At 37.7% G+C, this 23,029-nt stretch overlaps 2 protein-coding genes across 2 annotated transcripts; both read right to left on the reverse strand.

Moving 5' to 3' along the window:
* Window positions 1–1,054: 1,054 nt before the first annotated feature.
* LOC140954035 (uncharacterized) lies at window positions 1,055–6,221 on the reverse strand. Its single transcript, XM_073403430.1, has 6 exons — window positions 5,769–6,221; window positions 3,971–4,811; window positions 3,279–3,522; window positions 2,761–2,859; window positions 1,833–1,924; window positions 1,055–1,231 (listed from the first exon to the last, which is right to left on the reverse strand). Exons 1-6 carry the CDS (start codon window positions 6,215–6,217, stop codon window positions 1,121–1,123), a joined length of 1,836 nt encoding a protein of 611 aa, XP_073259531.1. The 5' UTR covers window positions 6,218–6,221; the 3' UTR covers window positions 1,055–1,120.
* Window positions 6,222–14,485: 8,264 nt separating this feature from the next.
* On the reverse strand, window positions 14,486–19,984 carry LOC140921914 (uncharacterized). The gene is made up of 6 exons (XM_073371911.1): window positions 19,534–19,984; window positions 17,869–18,712; window positions 16,418–16,661; window positions 15,772–15,870; window positions 15,388–15,479; window positions 14,486–14,596 (listed from the first exon to the last, which is right to left on the reverse strand). The coding sequence occupies exons 1-6, from the start codon at window positions 19,977–19,979 to the stop codon at window positions 14,486–14,488; spliced, it is 1,836 nt and encodes a 611-aa protein (XP_073228012.1). The 5' UTR covers window positions 19,980–19,984.
* Window positions 19,985–23,029: the final 3,045 nt, after the last annotated feature.

A 23,029-nucleotide genomic window follows, 5' to 3' on the forward strand; every position in this document is an offset into this window, starting at 1 on the left:
TCTTAAATTATCAACTTGAGACGCCGTCTTTTTGTGCAACCTGCTCCAAGATTCAACGCTGATTTAACGGTCGAGTCCTGGAGCTTTTTAACAGATTTTGAGCGTATTTCCGATGACGTCTTAAAAAATATCATCCTTTCTGCAAAACCTAAATCCTGCACTCTTGATCGACTTCCGACTGGGCTTCTAAAGAACTGCGTTGATGTCCTTCTACCGACCATAACCACCATTATGAACTTGTCTCTTGAGAAAGGCTTTTTTCCTTCTGATTTCAAGACGTAGATTGTCCGCCCTCTTATCAAGAAAGTAACTCTTGACTCCGACGAGGTTAGTAACTACAGGCCTATTTCAAATCTTTCATTCCTGTCAAAGACACTTAAAAGAATCGTCGCCTCTCAAATCGACGAATATCTCCATGACAACGGTCTTTATGCCAAGATGCAATCGGCCTACAGGAAGTATCATAGCACTGAGACTGCTCTGATTCGTATTGTTAACGACATACAGCGTGCTCTTGATGATCAGTGCGAGTCCAGTTTGGTTTTACTCGACCTTTCCGCCGCCTTCGACACGTACAATGGATCACGCGATCTATCTCTCGTTTATTTTGTGGTGTCCCTCAAGGCTTCGTTTTAGGGCCGGTGTTATTTTCTCTCTATATTTCTCCACTGGAGGATGTAATTACGGCTCACTACTTAAATGCAATGATGTACGCCAATGATTGTCAGCTTTACATCATTGTGAGACAAAGCAATCGTGCTACAGCATTAAAGGATCTTACGCTCTGTATCGAAGATATCATGTCCTGGAATGTCTCTAACATGCTTAAATGTAACCCAAAGAAGACTGATCCTTCTCAGTCACTGCACCAAAGCTCTCGAATGACCTACCCATTACGATCAAACATTGCTCTACAGTTGACTCATTTAAATTGAGATATAAAACTTTTTTTAAAGGTGTTTATTGTTAGAATAGGTAAACAATTCATTGTAAATAGCATTCATGAGACTTCCACACGTTGTAAAATGCGTTTTTAAGCACCCTGTTATTATTATTATTATTATTGTTATATTTGTAGAGGTGCATTTCAGCGTATACGTATACACACAGATACTGTCTATCACAGTTGCACATAAGCTGTTATTGGCATTTCCCCAGGGGGGTGCACAGAGAAGCTCGGACCTTTATCCAAAAATCCCTGGAGCCAGTACGTGGACATTGGACCTTTGCCCTGATTAAAAAAAAAAAAAAAATTATCAAGCGATGATAATTGAAACATTAACTTTCCTGCAATTAGCTGCTCAACAATTGCTGTGTGGCAGTAAAACAAGACGCAACAATACTATCGTCACGCCTCTCGACAAAGTTCTTTCGGAGTTTTCGGAAACCTTGTTAAATGGCAACTGTTGCCTCATCTGTATTTGAAAAATAAATACACATTTTACTCAGGAATGTCTTTAAAAGGGAGGTTAGTGTGGTAACTTGCAATGAAATCCCACGGAAGATAGAGGAATTGGAGGAATGTGACAATGATTGGGAAGTAAAGATAGGGGACGGGGAGATATAAATAAATTCGCGTTTGTTTTTTCAAATGTCGTCACGTTCAGTTTTCTAATACATGCTCCAATTTGATCAATTTTTCAAATGTGGGCAAACTTGGGGCAAAGTCCCCTGGAGTTAATTAAGGACTTTATCCCAGTTCAGAAAATGATTATCGTGTGGTAACGTCCAATATGCCTGTTTCACGTCCCAATCGATTGAACTGTTATACAAAATGTCCGGCGACCTTAATTCGCCTTTCGTAAGAAATTAAAACAGGAATTACAGCTTACCTTTACCTCCATGCTACCTCTGAGAACGATATTGTAGCTGCCAATTTCTTCCAAAGCTTTCTTTGTATTTTCCGAAATGTGAATTTTCTGGGCTAAAATCACACATTAAACGATGTACATTTCAATTAGTACCATTCGTTTTTAAGCTAAAACGTTATGGAATGACGTCATAAAGCTCGGTAATAAAACATCTTGGATGAAAAATCTTGGATGAAAATATAAGTTAAAAGTCGTTTTGAGATTCTATAGTTGTAAGAAAATCAGTGAATATTTCCTTATTTTTGCAAGTTTAAGCAAGACGAAAATTAGGAAGCCGAATTTTGAAGAAAAAAAACGAAAAGGTATTAAATTTTTTGATTTTCTCAGACCTTTTATCCCATAATAGTATAGATAATAAACGTTTCTAATGTTTGATGATTGGATAAAAGATAGACTCAGATAGCAGAGGAAATGAATAATTTTGCTTTTATTATATATTGCTGCGACTTGTAGTAGCCTCTAAATTGGAATTGCTTGATGACGTAATAGAGGGATTTAGACTAACGTTTACGGCAAACGGCAAAACGTTATATTCATGACAAGTTGAGAATTTCTCAAAATAGAAAACGTGCAGCTAAACACAGTCCAAAACAATCGTTACAGAACAAACTAATGTGAGCTACTTATTTGGGGGTAGAAGTAATGAACAGTAAAGCACAAGTTGAGGAGAAACTTAGTCACGAGGTACAAATTTACGTTTGCCGTTTGTCGTAAACGTGGCTCTTAATCTCTCTAATAAGGTAAAATCTTACGAATTCTTATAAACTGATTTGATTTGCTCGACATAATATACTTAGTCATCGTTCAGTTATCTTCGGTTATAACAAGCCGATTGAAAAGCTTGTCTGAATTTTGATACATGAATCGAATTACTTAATGTGTATCTTACGTTCGCCAGAAGTTTGCATTCTTGATGCAGTGTTCACTGTGTCACCAAACAGGCAGTAACGAGGCATTTTGTTTCCAACCACACCAGCCACACATGGTCCTAAAAAAAAAGCAGATAACAAGTAATCTCATCTTGATATTCAACGCGTGTGATGAAATTCTGGAAGCTGCATAAGTAGCTGCTTGGAGCGTTGTATGAACCGTTTTACGGAGTGAAAAAAGAGTTTTACATTAACCCATAATTGAGCACATGATTTTTAATTTGACGGAAATGTTTTTTATTTGTTTACTTCGCCATTTGGATATCAACTATGTTTTTAAAGTTGTTCATCTTTACTTTTCATTCATGAATGTGTAATGCCGCAAAAGACAAAATCCAAGTGCATAAATTTGCATAATTAATGTCATAGTTATCATAGTCGCTCTCCCTCTCTCAAGCTCACTCGCATCAATTAGCTCTTAATTCCCCGGCCATTTTAAAGATGATCGTTGAAAACACAATTCTGCGACTAGACTTACCAGTATGTATACCTATTCGGACCGACAGTTGTCGTCTAGGGAACTGCGGTAAGTTTAGTTCATCCACCGCTTTCACCAAGTCCAACGCCATCCGAGCAATCTGATCCACGTGACGCATTCCGTTCCTTTGAGGAAGCCCTGAAACCACCATGTAGGCATCACCAATTGTCTCCACTTTGTACACGTCGTAAAAGTTTATGCGGTTGTCAAACAGGCCGTAAACCTTATCCAGCATCGCTGTAACCTAAACAAGAGAATATTCTAAAATTATGATTTGCTTAATGAGTAATGTAACCTGAAAGCAAGTTCCCGGAAGAAGAAAAAGATACCTAAGTTTTAATTTTTTAATTCCTTATCGTGGCGTCAGTTTGCAGAACCCTAAAAATTAAATGAAACCTTTTCAGTGAACGCACTACCAAAGAAGCCTGAAAAGTCAAAGTAATAAATCACGCATCATACTTAAGACGGTTTAGAGATGTAGGGTTAAATTTTGGTAAACGAACAAGAAGCATCAAATGGTAATTACTATTTTGTTTTTATCGTCTCAGTATATGTTTGACAAATAGTTCGAGTTAGAAATTCTAAAACAAATCCATCTTCGAAAAAAAAATTAGGCTAAAAGTTTTCCTTCTGCAAAGTAATCCGGACTCCCATTGAGCAATCAGTAAGAAGACGTTAACTTATCTGTTGACCTGCAAAGGTTCCATGGCGGAGCACATTTCTGTAAAGTTGACAATGTCGCTGAAAAAAATTGTGACACTGCTAAAGTACTCGGCCGGAATTTGCTGTTTGTTTTTTAGTTTCTCAGCCACTGGATGCGGAAACATTTGGTAAAGGAGAGTGTCTGCTCGTTGCTTCTCCTCTTTCAACTCCAACATTGTCTGGGCAAGCCGAAAGGTGTAGTTTTGAATCGTTCCCGTCATTCGGTAAACTGAGTAAACCATAAGAGGTACTAAAAGAATAGCAAACACGAGATATGCCAATCTTTGGGTTAGATGTGTTGTGTTCTCCATTCGCACCACTTCCAGGCGCTTGGTTAAGGAATCCCCGGCATTTTGTTGAACTTTAAAAATATCGTTAAGATATAAGGTCATGAGCTGAAACCACTGTTCACCTTTCGATACCGAGGCGTTGTCGGGTTCGTTAGCAAGGATGACTTCTCGCTCCTTTTCGACCAAGCGCATCACTGTCTCGTTAACATAATGGCCTATATTTGTCTTAATCTCGGGCATAAGAGTTTCACTCGCTTCTAAAAACTCCCGTCCAAGAATGCTGTGATTTGCGAACCAAACGAGATCGCTTGAATTGCTGAAATGTCCCTTGGCAAAGAAAGCCCCGCCCAAGGCCCGCTCAATTCCAATTTTGTCTTTTCCAACAAGGAACATGTGGTAGCCAACCATATCCAGAAATATACTGTTTCCGGAATTTTCTCGAACATTAAGGTAAAACCAGTCCAGCATCAAGTTGATTGGAAGAGTGTAAAACTCAATTTGTCCATACTGAGTTCCGCGTTCACATTTGCCAACTTGATTCCTGTAGCGAAATGAGACATGTTAAATTTAATATTACCCAACTTATTTTATTGCCGAATTTAGTACTAAGGTGATGACGTCATAAAAATGAAATTTCTGAAATTATGGGATTTGTCAGGATATTCTGAAAGAACAATGTCCAAGAGGCCTACATGCCAAAAATGAGCATTTCGGGGCAAATTGTCTCTGAGATGTTAGCCGGTTATACTCGTAAAACTCCATACAAACCCTTTTAATTTTTTGGGGGGTCGACCCAAAAAATTTTTGAAGGGTTTGTATGGAGTTTTCTAAACATAACTGGGCTACGATCTCACAGACAATTAGCCCCGAAATGCTCATTTTAGGCAAGTAGGCCTCTTAGACATTGTTCTCTCGGAATATCCTGACAAATCCCATAATTTCAGAAATTTCATTTTTATGACGTCACACTTTAGTACTCTATCCGGGAGTGTTCTCAACCCGAGCGGGCAAGAGAACGTCTCTTGTCCGCTCGGGATTTCCCGCGTTAATCCCGCAAGAGATCTCTTTTTAGCCATGTAATAAATTTTTTATTGACGGAGGAATGGATATTGCTCTTTTTGGTCAATTCTTTGCTGAAAACGTTACTTAGTACTGACCTTTACCCATATATGAAAATGCTCCTGTAAACTTATGAAGAAGATACCAAACAATTTTATCTGGGAGCACCAACAATTATTATTATTTTTTTTTTTTTGGAGACATGACAGACATAGCATTAAAACTTGAAAAAAACTGGCCCAACTTTTCAACTGTCAATCAGTGTCTATCCTTGCCATCCGTCTCAACATGCAGATCGACGACAGGAAACAAGTTCTCTATTTGATTCTTCATGTAAACATTTCAAAGCTTTTTAATTAAATACTTTAAAATAAAACGTTAAAAAAGAAGTTAATAAAGTTGTTAATACTAAATTTAGAAACAAGTGCCAACAATATACCTGTGTTCATTTAGATGCCTTTGGAAATTTTCACCCCCTCGCAAAAATTCCCTTTCAGCTGTATCATCAAATGGCCAATCTGTTTTATCTAGAGCCTCATCTGTTTTATTGCGAGCGTCGCTCAATGTTTCGAACACTCTATCCTTGTCGTCTGCACTTTTCGATCCCAAACAAAGCACTGTCAGCCCACGCTCGATTTGAAGACGGTGAATTAAAGAAGCCACCTGCAAGCTTGATTTGAGATTTTTTTCCAGAATTTCGGCTTTTTTGATGTTTTCTCTCGCTTCCTTGACATCGTCGACCACGAAGATAAGTAGACCGGTTATTGCTATCATAGCAACGCCGATGATCTTTAGCGACTGCACACGTCGGCCAGTGGCTGTTGTGACGTCGTACCGCCAGCACAAGCGTAATAACTTTAAAGTCTTTCTCCTTGTATCTTCCTCCATAGATTTCGTTTTACTTGTTTGGTAAAAAAAGGAAAATGATTGAGGAATAATTCTGTTAATGGCTACGTGCTACAAAATAAAGAGCTTTTAATTAACGAATCCATTTAATTTACTTAATCCTTGGCCTAGACAACATATATCTAGTTAAGTGCATCACTCCAGGACATTTTGATTTTCGAATTTAATTTGGCCAGCTGAGGTCAATAATATAATCTTCCTCTTTTTCTTTCAAATATATAGGTAGTTTACACAGTCGCCGTTCGTCCCACTTCTTAAGGCTGATCTACAAAATCAAGGTTTTAAAATGCTTTTAGTTTTTTCAACTCTTTGAGTTCACTAAACTTGAGAATAAATCCATTTTTAACAAAATACAAAAATCGCTTTTGAATTGTAGATTTAAAAGTGGTTTAAAGGACGCTTTCTGTTAAAAATTATTTAAAAAATTCGAGAAATCTTTAATGGATAAAATGTTTAGAAAACCAGTCCATTAGTTTACGTATGGATTTTTTGATATTTGAAAGTGGTACGTTGCCTTAAACGAAAGACGACTTTGTCGGTATAGATGGTTTTCACAGTGACGTCATCAAATTGTAAAGTCAAAATAGCGAGGTTTTACGAATTCTTATTTACACTAGGTTGAAATGAACAAAAAATAAACCTTTGTACAAGTTTCCATTCCCGTAACATGTTTCATTTCGAAAATACAGCAGTTTGAACTTCCGAGTTTTTACAGTACGTGACACCAAAATAGGAATGCTGTCTCGTTGAAAAAACGTCTCTCTTCTTGATTTTCAGCAGTACAACCATTTCAAGTGTTAGAAGATGTGTTTATGCGCAAGTATGCTAGTTCTCGAGAGAAAAGACAGAGTTTTTATGAAAAACAAAATGTGAACTCCAGACGTTTTTGTTAATTTCCGGCGGCCATATATATGGGTGGACCAAAACTGGGTACACCAATATGGCGTCTCCATACAAAGCTCCACAAAGGTGCGTGAAACGTTTCGGAAAATAACTCAGAAAATATCGGCCACAAGGACCTGAGACTTGGACAAATTGTTTATATACTAGTCTTTTACAACACCTCCTTCTCTTAGCTTCTTCCACTGGACGGTTTTTTGTTGCGTGACAGTGACAACGATCTATTCGGTAATTTTCAATAGTCGTTTGAATTTCCGCGTATCAGCTCCTATTTGAAAGGTAAAAACGGGTCATTTTAGTGATCCGCTATAATCAGACCAGCTGTCCGTCGCGATCTTTAGGGTGCTTATCTTTGATCTACATAATTTTGGTTTAAAGCTTTATTTACGTTTTATCCTTTCTTTCTTTCAGCAAAACCATATCGCTTTTGATCTGTAACTTTCAAACAAGAAAAGGTAAAAAAAATCGAGACTTCAATTTTTTCACTAAATATATGGCATGTTAGGATAGCTGCCTCTTCAATTTCCGCATATTTTTTGTTTTATTTTCCTTTCATTTCGACATGTTTTCCACAAAGCCTTACTTTCATCTTCTAAATGATATCCCTGAAAAATAGTTCTTTTTTTATCGTTGAATTATTTTTGTATCCTATAAAATGCCCTGTGCTGCTCACTAGTGTATCATTAAAATGAAAACAAAAATAATGCGATCTTTTTAATGTTAACAAATATGTTTTGACGGTCATCGTCAGTGTGACGGTTATGAAAGTTTTCAGCGATAAAACGCGCCTGTTACAATTAATACGTTACGTAACGTTGGAAAACAAACTGCTACATGAATTTTAAAGTTGACGGAATTAATAGACGCGCGTTCAAGCATCTATAGAGAAAGCGTCAGATTGATGTGTTTCCCACCTAACAATCACCGTACATAGACTCCTTAAGGTCGGTATACACTAGGCGACAAGTTGCAGCAACAAGTCGTGGCGACAGATCACTCCGTGTGTACAGGTCCGGCGACTAGTTGCAGCAACATGTCGCGACGACACATCGCAGCGACAAATCGCTTCGTGTGTACTGGAGAATTTTTGAGAAAATCTTTGTCTCTGCAACAGAATTTTGTCGCCGCAACAAGTCGCATAAATTCTGTCTGATTCGAATTTTTGCAACATGTTACTGCGACAAAATTCTGTTGCAGGAACAAAGATTTTCACAAAAATTCTTCTGTACACACGAAGTGATTTGTCGCTGCGACGTGTCTTCGCGACATGTTGCTGCAACTTGTCGCCTAGTGTGTACCGACCTTTAAGCTTAACTTGATACCTAGTAGGGGCAGAGTCCAAGATCTTAAAGCAGTCTAAGTTACTGGAGGTACGACTAGACTCTGAAACTTGTAAATGCTCACAAACGTGAAAGGATCCGTCCAATGACAAGTCACGTGCTCGTACACGCGCGTGGAAAAGTGTCGGCGTGTTTCACCAACGTAACAAGCATTACAGGTTGCACAGGAAAATTTGTACACGATGCGGGCAATAAGCCTATCAGGAAATGGATCTTTCACGTTGAATAAGTTCTTAATTTTAAAAGTAGGGTAAGCAAACTTTATGTCCGTGGGTTTACAGAATCGTTTGATGAGCTTGCGATCAACAAAGGGTGCGCAATTTCATCAACCGATTCTATAAACCTATTCACATCAAGGTTTGTTTAATTAAGAACTTCTTCAAAGTGAAAGAACCTTTTTCTGAGGGGCTTCGTGCACGCATTGTGTACAAATTTTCCTGTGCAAGCTGTAGTGCTTGTTAATTTCCTAAAAATCCGACTGAACTTGAATTTGATTCGTACCTTAAGCGACGACTTGTACAAACTGCAAACGACGATCACAGGCTGTTAATCTCCCCACTGTGGCGATCAAATTTAATTGACGTTTTGAGATCGTCTAGCTTTTAGTCAATAATTTGATTTAGGCGAAATTTTAAAGAGGAGTTCATTCACTCCTAGCACTTGGAATTTATATATATCCTTTCCAAAATTAGCCTTTTTCTCTGTTTTCACTAAGAAAGTCTTTTATGTGATTTATCGCTAGATACCTTGAAAAACCTCTGCGGATCTGTTTGTTGAGACTTTTTATGGACGTGAATGAAGCCAACCGATCCAAACTGCTTCCGTGCGTTCGTTATTGAAAGAAGTCGGAAATATACCAGCTGATAAAACTGCCGAAAAGGCCGCGGCCTTAAAACTCACACGTTATATGCAGCCAAACCGCTAACAAAACTAGTAGTTTGAATGCGTTAATACCTGCCTTAATGGAAGTGGGTTCTGTAAACAAATCTCCTTGCCCTGGTTCTGACAAATAAACAGTGCACGCACTACTTTTTCTAAATCTTTGCTCATGCAAGGTCTCCCTTCGATTTTATTTTCCCTCACATTTTGAAAAAAATCTGGTTCCGATTGATTGCTATGGGGACAGGATATGACGTCATGCTTCAAGATTAAGCCATTTTGGAAGTAAATGCTACCAAATAACTAACAAAACGAGTAGTGTGAATCATTATATAAAAGGGATCAAAAGTGGGCGCTATTTTTAATTCTATTTTTTATTTGTCTTTTATCGACAAAATATAGAGTAAGCCATCAGCAATCTCCCGACATTGTTCGTGAGAAATCAGCGTGCAAGTTTCACTTATTTCTTAACCCTTTTCCGTGCAATGTCCACGTTAGTCGATTTTCAAAAATGATTTCCATCAGTTAGCTCTACTTTTTGATATCAAGTTGACTCTTTTTTTCTCGGTCACATTTTGAAACATTTAGTGTTATTATGATGCTATGATAACGATATATGACGTCATGGTTGCCATGGGAACAAGCGAATTTGGCCTCAGATACACCACTGCACCTGATGTACTTCATACATCAAAATTACCTCTGCGTGATGAGGCGTTTAAGCCTCTTAAGTACAAGATGGCGGGATGATTAATGACACCTCCATTAACTAAAAACGTTTTCCTCGATTTTTTTAATTTAAAAAAACCGCACCCTTGAAAATAATCTCTTCCATTCAATTACTCTTCATTTATTTCTCAGACACTTTCTGGAAAACTGTGGTCACAAAGGGTTGCATTGATTGCGAGATATGACATCATAAGGTATTATTCTTGGCGATTTTCTCTTTGAGAAAAACTTTCCAGCGTATCGCTGTTCCAAAAGTAACAAACTACTAATCGGTTCGTGACGATGTCTATATTCCGCTGTTTCAATTACTTATCTAAGAATAAGATATAAGTTAGAGGAATGCTAATCCGAATTATTATTTTTGGCGGCTGTGATTTGAAAACAACATTGAACGAACACAAAATATTTTTTAATATATTATCTTGAAACTTATTAATTAAAAAAGACCATAATTTTAACTAAACAACACGAATTTCCTGAGTCAGTATCAAGACAGTGACTTGTTTTTGTAAAAACTAAATGTTGAGCGCAGCAAGGCATGCATGCAAGCGCCAAGCATCTGCAGGTTAAGCGTTTTTAGGATTAATACCAATGTTAACTACCTTAGCTTGGAAAATATGTAAGATGAAAAAAAAAAGTTTTTTAGGAATTGAAAGGAAATACACTGAAACTCACCTTTCTACACAGGTATTTTTCTGCAAGTTAGTCATAAACGATTCTTGGTTTTCTTCGAAAAACGAAGCAGTGTCACACAAGGCATGTTTTTCATGTATTTCCTTAACACCTGCTATCGATGACGTGCTGATTGTCGATGATTTTCTCAAATTAACCATGCATGCGGTAAACTAGAATTAATTTGAGGAAATGATTTGACAGTCAGCACACAAAAAGGACCCAAAATTGTTGGCTGTGCCTTATTTTTGCTATGAACAAACCGTAAGTATAAAACTTTCAATTAAAATTATGCAAATTGCCCTAAATTGATTGGCTATGTTCAGAAAGCAACTGGGCCACTTTTCTTGAAGCTGAGTAATGAGTACACTTCGCTGAATTTAAAACCTTTTATCAGGAACGAGTCGTCACGTCTTCTTTTAGATGTATTAAATAAATCTTGAGAAATTTTCGCGTTCTCCTTCAGCAAAGTGTAAAATTTTTAAGTTTTGTCCCTGAATTAGAATAAATATATGGGCACCTTACAAAACTAGATTCGGACAAAATCCCTCACAAACAAAAACGAAACAAAACAAATTAATATATAATTGCGCCTTGCAACAAAAAGGTCGTTCATCTGAAAAATACAAAGGTTTTAATGTTCACTATTGGCTCTGATTCTAAACAGCTAGTCCAGAATATTTAAAAACTATTAGTTCAAAACATTTAAAAATAACATAATTAAGCAACTCAAAGGTCTCATTTCGTTTAAAAACTTAAAAGCGATAATCTACGATGCCTGAATTTAAATGTAGTAATTGCACATATCGTTTTAAGTTGTCAGAGTCATAGTTGTTTCTGAAGTGTCAATTTTAGGTCGTCGAAGCGACATAAAGTTCTCTTAAAAAGGTAATTTTAAGAAATCATTCTGAAATTTGGTGATTTTAAAAGTTCTTAAAATTTTTGAAAGGACTCTTGCTGAATGGGAGACTATAAAAAGTGAGAAGACCTATAGAAAATACAAGCTTTTAACTACAAATAGGTTTCCAATGTTAAGAATTGAACTCAGTTGTGGAAAGTTTGATGTTAAAAACACCAACAACAATGTTTTAGCGAGTTTAAGAGCAGATTTATTTGCAGCAAAGCCGTATAGCTGTCGCATTTTCTCTTTAAAACTTTTTTATTGCTTTTAAGTTAATAATAATAGTAATAAATCCTACAGGCGATTGCGACACTACCGAGTTGTGGTAAACTACATCCCTCGAAAATGCTGCGAGTGTTTCAAAAAACACCTCCCCAAAAAATCACAATTCTGTTGTGATTGGTTGATGTATTTTGTTTCAAACACAAAACAAAAACAACTTGAACTGATAACGAAGTATGGTGCACTAAAGTACACAGTTGAAGTATCTACTTGCCCTGTGGGAGTTGAACTTTTCCTTGTTCCAATTAAATTTGCATAGCTACTGTGATTGAGTCTTGTTGTAAATATAAAAATGTCCAGCCTTCCTTTCTGGAATTCATATAACATGTCAAAATGAAAATAAATAAATGAGAAAAAAAAAACACTGTCACCACAGGATCGAAGAAACGGTAGTCTGAACTGGGGGGGGGGGGAGGGTGGGGCGAAAAGACGGATGGCATTTCAGACTACAGGAACAGAAGAAGCATTTCATGAAAGATCTGGCATAAGATACTTCAGAGACTATAACCGCTTCAATGAATTCTTCTTTTATTGGTTATAGCTTCTCATATATTACAAGACAAGTAGGTTTACTACAACACATAGCTGAAACTTTCGCTTTTACTTGGAGCAATATCTCCTTCATGTATCAGTTCTATTTTTATTGTACTTTATATTATTAACTACCTTTGTCTTTTCTTTTAGACTCTCCTCCTTGTTCGGTAAAACTAGACTAAGTGTAAGTTCCAGGAGACCCTTTTATCTTAAATCTTTTTGTACGTTTGCGATGCGTGTGTCTATTCTCTAAAAGATAATAAATAACTAAATGAAATATAATATAACATAACATAACATGATATTTAACAATTATTCTTTGAAATCGAGGTGAATAGTGGCTAAATATTTACCTCGCCGCTTTCGCGGCTCGGTAAATATTCCCAAAGCCACTATTCACCGAGATTGAAAAGAATAATTGTTTTAGTATATACACACGAAGTGACCTCAGCAAAATCAGAGAGGAAACCATTAAAAAGTACGATTTGATTGACAGATCAAATCACGCGTAAGTTTAAAAATAGATCTTTGCAGAATTATCAAACATTCCAATTCACAAGTTATCATTTCGCAAACAACAGCGTAATGGCTTAAATGGAACCGCTAAAAGTTTGAACTGTTTCCTTAGCTGAGAAGAAAAGAAGAGCTTTGTTGTTTTCTGTTGACTCGCCAAGTTTATAGCCAAAAGGGTTTGTTGTGTCGTTCTTCGCATGAAGTGCTGACAAAAATGGCGGCTCGGTTGCTCGAGGTAAGACGTCGTCTTCTTGTATCATTCTTTTTCCTGTTAACTTGAAACGTAGAATTTCTGCAAACATTTCCTTTTGAATTTGTTTGTCATAAATAAACTTCGATTTTTGAGCCAAAATTTTCTTGTTAGAAAACGCTGAGTTCACGAAACGGCTTCTTCTACGCGAATAGACCTTGTCACGGTTTTCGACGCCATCTTGACGAGTAGGCAAACGCGTGAAAAATTACAGTGATTGTATGAGAATCTAATGTCGAATAATTTCCGTAGAACGGCTGTTCTGAAAAAAATATGACTTGGAAACTAAAGCTTCACTTCTAAGGATTCTCGTGAAAAAATTTGAAGGCGTTAAATTCACTTGAAGACCTAGAACCACTTTTTTAAATTTTCTATACATTTGTCTGTAAGAATGTCCCGGGAAAATTACAGACAAATATATGGAAAATCTAAAGCAAGCCTCTGGAGAAGTTTAAGCACAGGTACGCCCCAAAAATGTTTTAGGACAATCCTTTGCGCTGTAGCTTTAGTTTACAATTGATATTTTTTTCAGAACAGCCTTTTTACGGAAATTATCCGACATTAGATTCTCATACAAACACTGTAATTTCTCACGCGTTTGCCTACTCGTCAAGATGGCGTCGAAAACCGTGACAAGGTCTATACACGGGAGTTGTAAACAATCCATCGAGCACAAAACTCAGCTACAGTAAATTGAAAAACGCTGTATTGAATCCTTCCAAGTCTTTTATTACCTTAAAAAAAGTCAGCCCTAGGATTTTATCGACTTTTAAAAGATTGTTCTGTAAAAAATGGGAAAAACACGGAGCTCACACATTATCCACTCGCTAGGAGGTGAATATTGTTGAATAGTCCGAGATAGCGAACCAATCAGATTGCTTAAATCACCAAGATCACTGAGTGTGTATATACTAATATAATATAATATAATATAATATAACATACCATAATATAATTTAATTTAATATAATATACTAAGAATAAAATTTACCACACCGGTGTTACGGTAAATTATGGTAAGTGCAATTGGAAAGCTTTCTCCATTGCTGTTGGAATCATGATATTTTGCGATTACTTACATTAATTGCAGAAGGATCTTTTTATCTTAGAATATTGGACCCAAAGCAATCTGTACATCTTCAGTTCATCAATATATATAAAAAAATCAATTTTAGATGTCAACTGTTACATTTGAGCTAATACGTGTCACAGTTTTTGGCTGTAAAGTACTAAATTTTAGCTGAAAAGTTTCACAGCTGCACATAAGCCAGCATTGACATTTCTCCCGGCGTGTGCAGAGTAAAACTCGGAGCATTTTCCAGGAATCCTGTCAGCCAGTATGTGGACATTGGACCTTTGCCCTGAGTATAAAAAACAAAGTGCACACATTATTCTTTGTGTTACTGCTAAATACATTTGAATCTTTGACGTCAAGGAGCTGTGTTGATGGCTGCCACCCTACAGGTTTTTTACAGTTTTGTTCCAAATTGTTCTAAGTCACAAGCTCTTTTCTTCAAAAGCTGTTTATTTATTTCTCAGATTCATTTTGGTAACCTTTAGCTACAGTTGGGTTCTATGGTTACAAGATATGAGGTCAACAGTGGCAGAAGGTCAAGCCATTACAAGAGACAACCTATTTTTGTAGAAAAAACCTATAAAACAGCTAAGCAATATAGTTTTCAGTCACAGCAGACCTCAGCCAAGGAAAAGGCTCAGTTTTGTAAATGTTTTCATAAAACTTCATCTTTAATTAAATCAAAGCGGTGGCCAATGAGATGGCGGCCAAGATAGCTGCCAATTAAGATAGCGGCCATTTTAAATGACGTCCTCAACAGCACAATATTCCATAATATCTGTACCATCTTGGAGAGCACGTCACAGGGTAAATAATTGTAATTGTAAGTTTTTTAAGTATTTTAATATATTGTAAACTCAAAAGGAGGCTCAAACTGGGCCCTCCCACTGTGAGTGCGGATTCATTTGTTAGTCTGTGCGTGATAACCCGCTTTTGAAATGGTCTCTTTAACATGCTGCTTCAAAAAGACTGGAAGCAAACTACGCATGTCAAGGTGAATAGTCTATAAAATGGCGACCGAGGAGGTTTTTTTAATCGGCATTTGAGCAAATAAAAGTTACAATAATGTCAATTTACCTTTACTTTCATGCTACCCCTGAAAACGATGTGATAACTCCCAATTTCCTCTAAAGCTTCCTTGGCATTTTCCGAAATGTGAATTTTCTGAGCTAAAAAAACACACATACATAGACATAACATATTATAATAATACATTCAGTCAAGAGCCATAGTGGCTGTTCATTGGCCTAATGAAAACTGGTGCAGTTGATGGATGACGTGATAACTTCCATAAAAATCCGCCATCTTAAATTATAAATTACTGTTACATTTTTAGACATAATGCAAATGTAAAAAAAAATGAAAATTAAATGGAATTAGAGAATTTACGATAGATTTTAAGATTCATCTATTTTTATACTAGGGTAAATAACAAATTCAGTTGATGAATAAGCTCCTTACGTTCGCCAGACGTTTGCATTCTTGATGCAGTGTTCACTGTGTCTCCAAACAAGCAGTAGCGAGGCATTTTGTTTCCAACCACACCAGCGACACATGGTCCTGATAAAACGATAAATAACAACAGGTTATCTGATATCTGACAAGACCCCTGATTCCGCAGAAGAATGATGTTTATCCCCGTTACCCTTGGTATCTCAAACTGATAGAAGTAACGATCGGTAAGAATCCTAAGTGCTATAATTTTGTTGTTAAAAAGAAAGCAGTTACAATACGGCTTCAACATTTGGCCTAAATAAAGCCAGAAATGTTCCCTTTTATTTGAATTCAGCTAACTTTCCATGCATACACTTTCATGTTTTTTTTTTATTTCTACTTTTTAACCGTCTTTTCATGCATACATTTTCATGTTTTTTTATTCCTACTTTTTAACCGTCTTCTACAACAATTTAAATGCTCGCGAATGGTTGAGTAGGTCTGAATTCGCTAGGGTGCCTCGAGGGGATACACCCTATATAATTTAGGGCTTGTGACTAGCCAAAAACGTACCTAATCCTGTATCCTCTTATTACAAAAGTATAAAAGGGGGGCGGGGGTGGGTGAGTTGCCCCCGATCCCCGAGGTCCCAGCACTGTTAGCCTAGACTTACCCGTGTGTATGCCAATTCGGACCGACAGTCGTTTAGTGGGGAGCTGCGGTGAATTTAGTTCATCCACTGCTTTTACGAAGTCCAACGCCATCCGGGCAATCTGGTCCACGTGACGCATTCCGTTCCGTTGTGGAAGCCCTGAAACCACCATGTAGGCGTCACCAATTGTCTCTACTTTGTACACGTCGTAAAAGTTTATGCGGTCGTCAAATAATCCATACACCTCATCCAGCATTGCTGTAACCTTGAAAAAGTAAAAACAGCGTAGTGTGGTCCAGTTGTTGTGGCAAAAGGGTGGATGAAGATGAATTTGGTATCAGTGGGAGAATTATGATTATGATTATGATTGTCATTGTGATTATAATTGCGATCGTGATTGTGACGGTGACCATGACCGTGTCCGTGACTGTGACTGTGACTGTTTCTGTGATTGTAACTATGATTATAATTGTGATCGTGATTGTGTCTGTGACCATGACCGTGTCCGTGACTGTGACTGTGACTGTTTCTGTGATTGTAACTATGATTATAATTGTGATCGTGATTGTGTCTGTGACCGTGACCGTGACCGTGACTGTTTCTGTGATTGCAACTATGATTATAATTGTGATCGTGATTGTGTCTGTGACCATGACCGTGACCGTGACCGTGACCGTGACCGTGACTGTTTCTGTGGTTGTAACTATGATTATAATTGTGATCGTGATTGTGTCTGTGACCATGACCGTGTCCGTGACTGTGACTGTGACTGTTTCTGTGATTGTAACTATGATTATAATTGTGATCGTGATTGTGTCTGTGACCGTGACCGTGACCGTGACTGTTTCTGTGATTGCAACTATGATTATAATTGTGATCGTGATTGTGTCTGTGACCATGACCGTGACCGTGACCGTGACCGTGACTGTTTCTGTGGTTGTAACTATGATTATAATTGTGATCGTGATTGTGTCTGTGACCGTGACCGTGACCGTGACCGTGACTGTTTCTGTGGTTGTAACTGCGATTATAATTGTGATCGTGATTGTGTCTGTGACCGTGACCTTGACCGTGATTATGATTGTGATTGGGATTGTGACAATGACTGCGACTGTGTTTGTGACCGTGACCGTGACCGTGACCGTGATTGTGACTGTGATCGTGATCGTGATTGCGATTGTGATTACTGTTATGATAAGAAAATATTCTGTGCATCAAGGTACTATCTAAATAATTTTCTGCCTGAGCTTAGCATTCTTTATGGGTGGGATTATTCCAAGAATTCCTCCAAAACATTTGCAAATTTCTCGGCAGTTTTAAGATTCAAAAGGGTACTTATAACTACTATATTTTACAGATAGTAAAAAAGACTAAGGTATTTCTGCTTGTCTGTTTCTCTCTTTCAAATAAACTGTTAACTGAACTGATAAAAAAGTTTGCAGCTTAACAAAAATAGTAAAAATACTTCAGACCTGCAGAGGTGCCATACCAGAACACATCTCTGTAAAGTTGACAATATCGCTGAAAAATATTGTCACGCTGTTAAAGAACTCGGCTGGAATTTGCTGTTTGTTCTTGAGTTTTTCAGCCACTGGATGCGGAAACAATTGGTAAAGGAGAGTGTCTGCTCTTTGCTTCTCCTCTTTCAACTCCAACATTGTCTGGGCAAGCTGAAAGGTGTAGTTTTGAATAGTTCCTATCATTCGGTAAACTGAGAAGACAATAAGAGGCACTAAAAGAATAGCAAACACCAGATATGCCAGTCTTTGGGTCAGATATGCTGTGTTGTGCTTTTCTACGACCTCCAGGCGCTTAGTTAAAGAATCCCCTGCATTTTTTTGTACTTTAAAAATATCGTTAAGATATAAGGTCATGAGATCAAACCATTGTTCGCCTTTCGATACCGAGTTTTTGTCTGGTTGGTTAGTAAGGATAACTTCTCGCTCCTTTTCGACCAAGCGCAACACTGTTTTGTTCACATGATGACTCATTTTTGTCTTAATCTCTGGCATAAGAGTTTCACTTGCTTCTAAAAACTCCCGTCCAAGAATGCTGTGATTTGCGAACCACACCAGATCGCCTGAATTGCTGAAATGTCCCTTGGCAAAGAAAGCCCCGCCCAAGGCCCGCTCAATTCCAATTTTCTCTTTGCCAGCAAGAAACATGTGGTAGCCAACCATATCCAGAAATATACTGTTTCCGGAATTTTCTCGAACGTTGAGGTAAAACCAGTCCAGCATCAAGTTGATTGGAAGGGTGTAAAACTCAATTTGTCCATACTGAGTCCCGTGCTCACATTTTCGGCCAACTTGATTCCTGAGGTGAAAATGAAACATATTAATTAATAATCCAATATACTGACGATACTGGATCGAAGCTCGCCTAGTTCCGATTATAAACGAAAATGGACTACAAATTAAGGTCTTTTTCGTTAACTTATTCTGTCATTCGCACCGAATATTTTGCTACAAAGGCAGCTTTTATCAAGAAAATAGTACTTTCCCTCTACTCCTGGGGGAGGACCTGAGGTGGGAGCGCGGGAGAATCGGCCGGGGGCTGAAGCCCTGGCCAATGGGGGGAAGGGAAGGGTACTGTAGGCAGGAGAGGAGAGAGTGGGAGGGGGAAGTTTTGAAAGGGCAGCAAGAGGGAGAAATAGACGGAAAATTACGCAACAACAATTGATATTTTACAATCGAAAAAGAGCTATAAGGAGGAAGCCATGAAAAGGGGCGGGATCCGGGAATGCAAAGAACGCAAAACGGAGGCGGGAAGATTGGATCCCCCTTCCTCCCTCCTGCTCCCCTTCCCCACTCACCTACTATGAAATAAGGCGCCTCTTAATTTTTGAATATTTCAAAGTTAACAATAGCTAATAAGTTTAGAAACAGGTGCCAACGGTGTACCTGAGTATATGATCGTCGCAGTGGTAGTTACAATTTAAGCAATTGCAAATTAACCCGAAAAAAATTTCGGCTCTTCAGTCTATAAAGGGATTCGAGCCCAAGGCCTCTGCGTTAGTGCTGCAGTGCTCTGCCAGCTTAGCTATGTAGACCCATACATTGGGAGTAGGCTAACTTGTTCAGTTCATCTTAACCCGTGAAAGGAATGAATCATTGAATGAATAAGATGTAGCTTACCTGTGTTCATTTAGATGCCTTTGGAACTTTTCACCCCCTCGCAAAAATTCGATATCAGCTGTGTCATCAAATGGCCAATCTGTTTTATCTAGAGCCTCATCTGTTTTGTTGCGAGCGTCGCTCAATGTTTTGAACACTCTATCCTTGTCCTCTGCACTTTTCGATCCCAAACAAAGCACTGTCAGCCCACGCTCGATTTGAAGAAGGTGAATTAAAGAAGCCACCTGCAAGCTTGATTTGAGGTTTTTCTCTAGAATTTCGGTTTTTTCTATGTTTTCCCTTGCCTCATTGACATCGTCGACCACGAAAATGAGGAGGCCGGTTATTGCTATCATGGCAACGCCGATGATCTTCAACGATTGCACACGTCGGCCAGCGGCTGATGTGACGTCATATCGCCAGCACAACCGTAATAACTTAAAAGTCCTGCTTGTATCGTCCCCCATAGTTTTCGTTTCACTTATGTGGTAAAAAAGTAAATTGGTTGGGAATGTAAATGCAAAAAGAAGAATTCGATTAGTGGCTACCTGCTACAAGATAACGAGCTTTCGACTGACTAATCTATTAAATGCGTTTAATCCTAAACGATACTGATAAAAGAAGAATCCGATTAGTGGCTACCTGCTACAAGATAACGAGCTTTCAACTGACTTATCTATTAAATGCATTTAATCCTAAAAGATACTGATATGTCTAGTTAAGTATAGTACTCCAGAACTTTTGTTTTTCAAATTAAGTCGACCAGCTGTGGTCATTTATTCAATATTCGTATTTTTTTTTCGAATATATCACCAGGTCGTTTATGGATCTGCCACAGTGGCTGTTCATCCCACTTTTTAGGCCTTCAATTACTGATCTACAGAAATTTGGTTTCCAAAATGCTTTTAAGTAAAGGTAAAGATAAAGATAAATTAAAAGACTCCAAATTTTACGTCAGTAGCTCGAAATAGTCATCTGGCTACAAACCTGAGGCCGACGGTGCGCTCATTTTGTTGGAAATATGCCAACTGATAAAACTGCAGAAAATGTCCCTCCATTAAAAAATACACCTTATATGCTACCAAAACTAGTAGTTTAAATGCGTTGATACCTGCCTCAATGGAATTGGGTTCAATTAACAGATCTCCTTGCCTTGTTTCTGACAAATAATTATAAACGGTGCACGTTCTACCTTGTTTACTAAATTTATTGCGCATGCAAAGTTTCCCTTCGATTATATTTTCGCTCAGACACATTTAAAAGACATTTGGAGGCAGTTGGTTTTATGGGGACAGGATATGACGTCATGCATTCAAGACTAAGCCATTTTGGAGGTAAATACTACCAAACAAGTAACAAAACCATTAGTGTGAATATATAAAAGAGGGATCAAAAGTGGGCGATATTTTTATTTTGCTTTTCATTTTTAATTTTGTCTACATAAAATAGAGGAAGCCATCAGCAACTATGATCTCCTGATATTGTTCGAGACAAATCAACGTGCAAGTTCTACTTATTTCTCAATCGCTGTGCATGTAAGGTTCACGTTAGTCGATTTTTAAAAACGATCTCAATCAGATAGCTCTACTTTTCGATATCAAGTTGACCCTTTTTTTTCTCGGTCACATTATGGAAACATATTGGTGATATTTGGATGCTATCATTACTATATATGACGTCATGATTGCCATGGGAACAAGCCAATCTGGCGTCAGACACACCACTGTATCTGCAGATGTACTTTATAAATCAAAAATACCTCTCTGCGTAAGTACAAGATGGCGGGGTGATTAATTACACCTTCATAAGGCTTTCTCGTCGGGTTTGTTAAAAAAAATAAAGTTTTCAAAACCGTCTCTCTTCCATTCATTTACTGTTCATTTATTCCGCAGACACTTTCTGGAAAAATTTGGTGACAGAAGGTTGCTTTGATTGCGAGATATGACATCATAAGATATTATTCTTGGCAATTTTCTCTCGGAGAAAAACTTTCCAGCGTATCGCTTTCCGCTGTGTTGAGGCAACCGTGATAATAGAGGTTTCGAAAGTAACAAACGATACCTATATTCCGCTGTCTTAATTACTAAATTATATCTAAGAATCAGATAGAAGTTAGAGATGCTGATCCAAATTCTAGTTAATTATTTGGCGGCTCTATGCAAACAACATTGAAAATCAAGGTAATTTCCTACCATATTCTCCGACCACGAAATATTTTTTTAATATTTTATCTTTACCCTTAATTATTAATTAAAAGAAAAAGCAACACGAATTTTCTGAGTCAGGATCAAGGCAGTGACTAGTTTTTGTAAAAACTAAATTTTGAACGTAAGCTAACACATGCAAGCGCCGAGCATCTGTAGGTTTAGCATTTTTAGGATAAATACCAATGTTAACCACCTTGGAAAATATGTAAGATGAGAAAAAAAAGTTTTTAGGAATTGAAAGGAAATACACTGCCACTCACCTTTGTACATGGGTATTTTTCTGCAAGTTAATCATAAACGGTTTTTTGGTTTTCTACGAATTAAAACGAAGCGGTGTCTCACAAAGGCATGTTTTTTCATTTATTTCCTTTAAAACCTTTCTTAACACTTGCTATTGATAACGTGCTGATTGCTGATTATCTTTTCTTATGAACCATACATGCGGTGAACAAACATTACTTTGGGGAAAAAGCACAAAAAGGGCTGTACCTAATTTTTCTTTACTAAACTATAGAAATTACCCTTAACTGATTGGCTCTGTTCCGAAAGCAACTGGGTCACTCAGAAGAATGATAAATACTCCTCAAAATTTGAAATCTTTTATCAGCAGGTAGTCACCATTTTACCGTAGTCTTTTAGATGTATTTAATAAATATCTTAAGAAAATTGCGTGTGTTCCCCCGGGGGGGGGGACTCCGCATGTGAAAGGGATGGGGATGCTCGTCGGAAATTTTGAATTAAACCCCTAAAGGAGACCGATCTGGGCATGACCCAAGCTTTTTTGACCCCTAAAAGAGACCATATTAAAACACAAACGAATGAAAAAACTTGGATTTATATGAATGGAGTAAATAAAAGGAATTAAAAATTTACATATCAAATATATATTTTTATATTTTCTCGTGTATAACCCTAAACGAGACCTTCACGGCTAAATATGATGGCGTTTTGCCCAGAACACCCTAAAAAAGACCAAAATCCGAAATTTACACCCCTAAGCGAGACGACGAGCATCCCCACCCTTTTCATATGCGGAGTACACCCCCTCCCCCCGGGCGCGTACCTTTAGCAACGTGCAATTTTTGTGAAAGTTTTAACTTTTGTGCCTCATTTAAGGCTGTTTACATATAACCTTAACCTGATTTTCTCACAAATAGTATCGCGGTTGTTTATCATTTAGAAAAAGTATTTTGAAAGTCTGGTTGGAATGTACTAAAATGGAACACGACTTTTTGGTCGTTACAGGGGAAAATGTTCTGGTGCAACGGAACATCTGAAAAGGTAGCCCTATTTTTCCGGAAGGAATATTC

This window comes from Porites lutea, chromosome 12 (genome assembly GCF_958299795.1).
Source record: "Porites lutea chromosome 12, jaPorLute2.1, whole genome shotgun sequence".
In the NCBI taxonomy this organism is placed as follows: Eukaryota; Metazoa; Cnidaria; class Anthozoa; order Scleractinia; family Poritidae; genus Porites; species Porites lutea.

Excerpts from the sequence above, each read along its gene's own strand:
- LOC140954035 (XM_073403430.1), bottom strand. The coding sequence starts at position 6,217 with ATGGAGGAAGATACAAGGAGAAAGACTTTAAAGTTATTACGCTTGTGC. Across the intron at positions 2,860-3,278 it reads CCGAATAGGTATACATACTG|GACCATGTGTGGCTGGTGTG; the intron begins GTAAGTCTAGTC and ends CTTTTTTTTTAG. Across the intron at positions 1,925-2,760 it reads AATGCAAACTTCTGGCGAAC|CCCAGAAAATTCACATTTCG; the intron begins GTAAGATACACA and ends GTGTGATTTTAG.
- LOC140921914 (XM_073371911.1), bottom strand. The coding sequence starts at position 19,979 with ATGGGGGACGATACAAGCAGGACTTTTAAGTTATTACGGTTGTGCTGG. Across the intron at positions 18,713-19,533 it reads AGGCATCTAAATGAACACAG|GAATCAAGTTGGCCGAAAAT; the intron begins GTAAGCTACATC and ends TTTTCACCTCAG. Across the intron at positions 15,480-15,771 it reads AATGCAAACGTCTGGCGAAC|CTCAGAAAATTCACATTTCG; the intron begins GTAAGGAGCTTA and ends GTGTTTTTTTAG.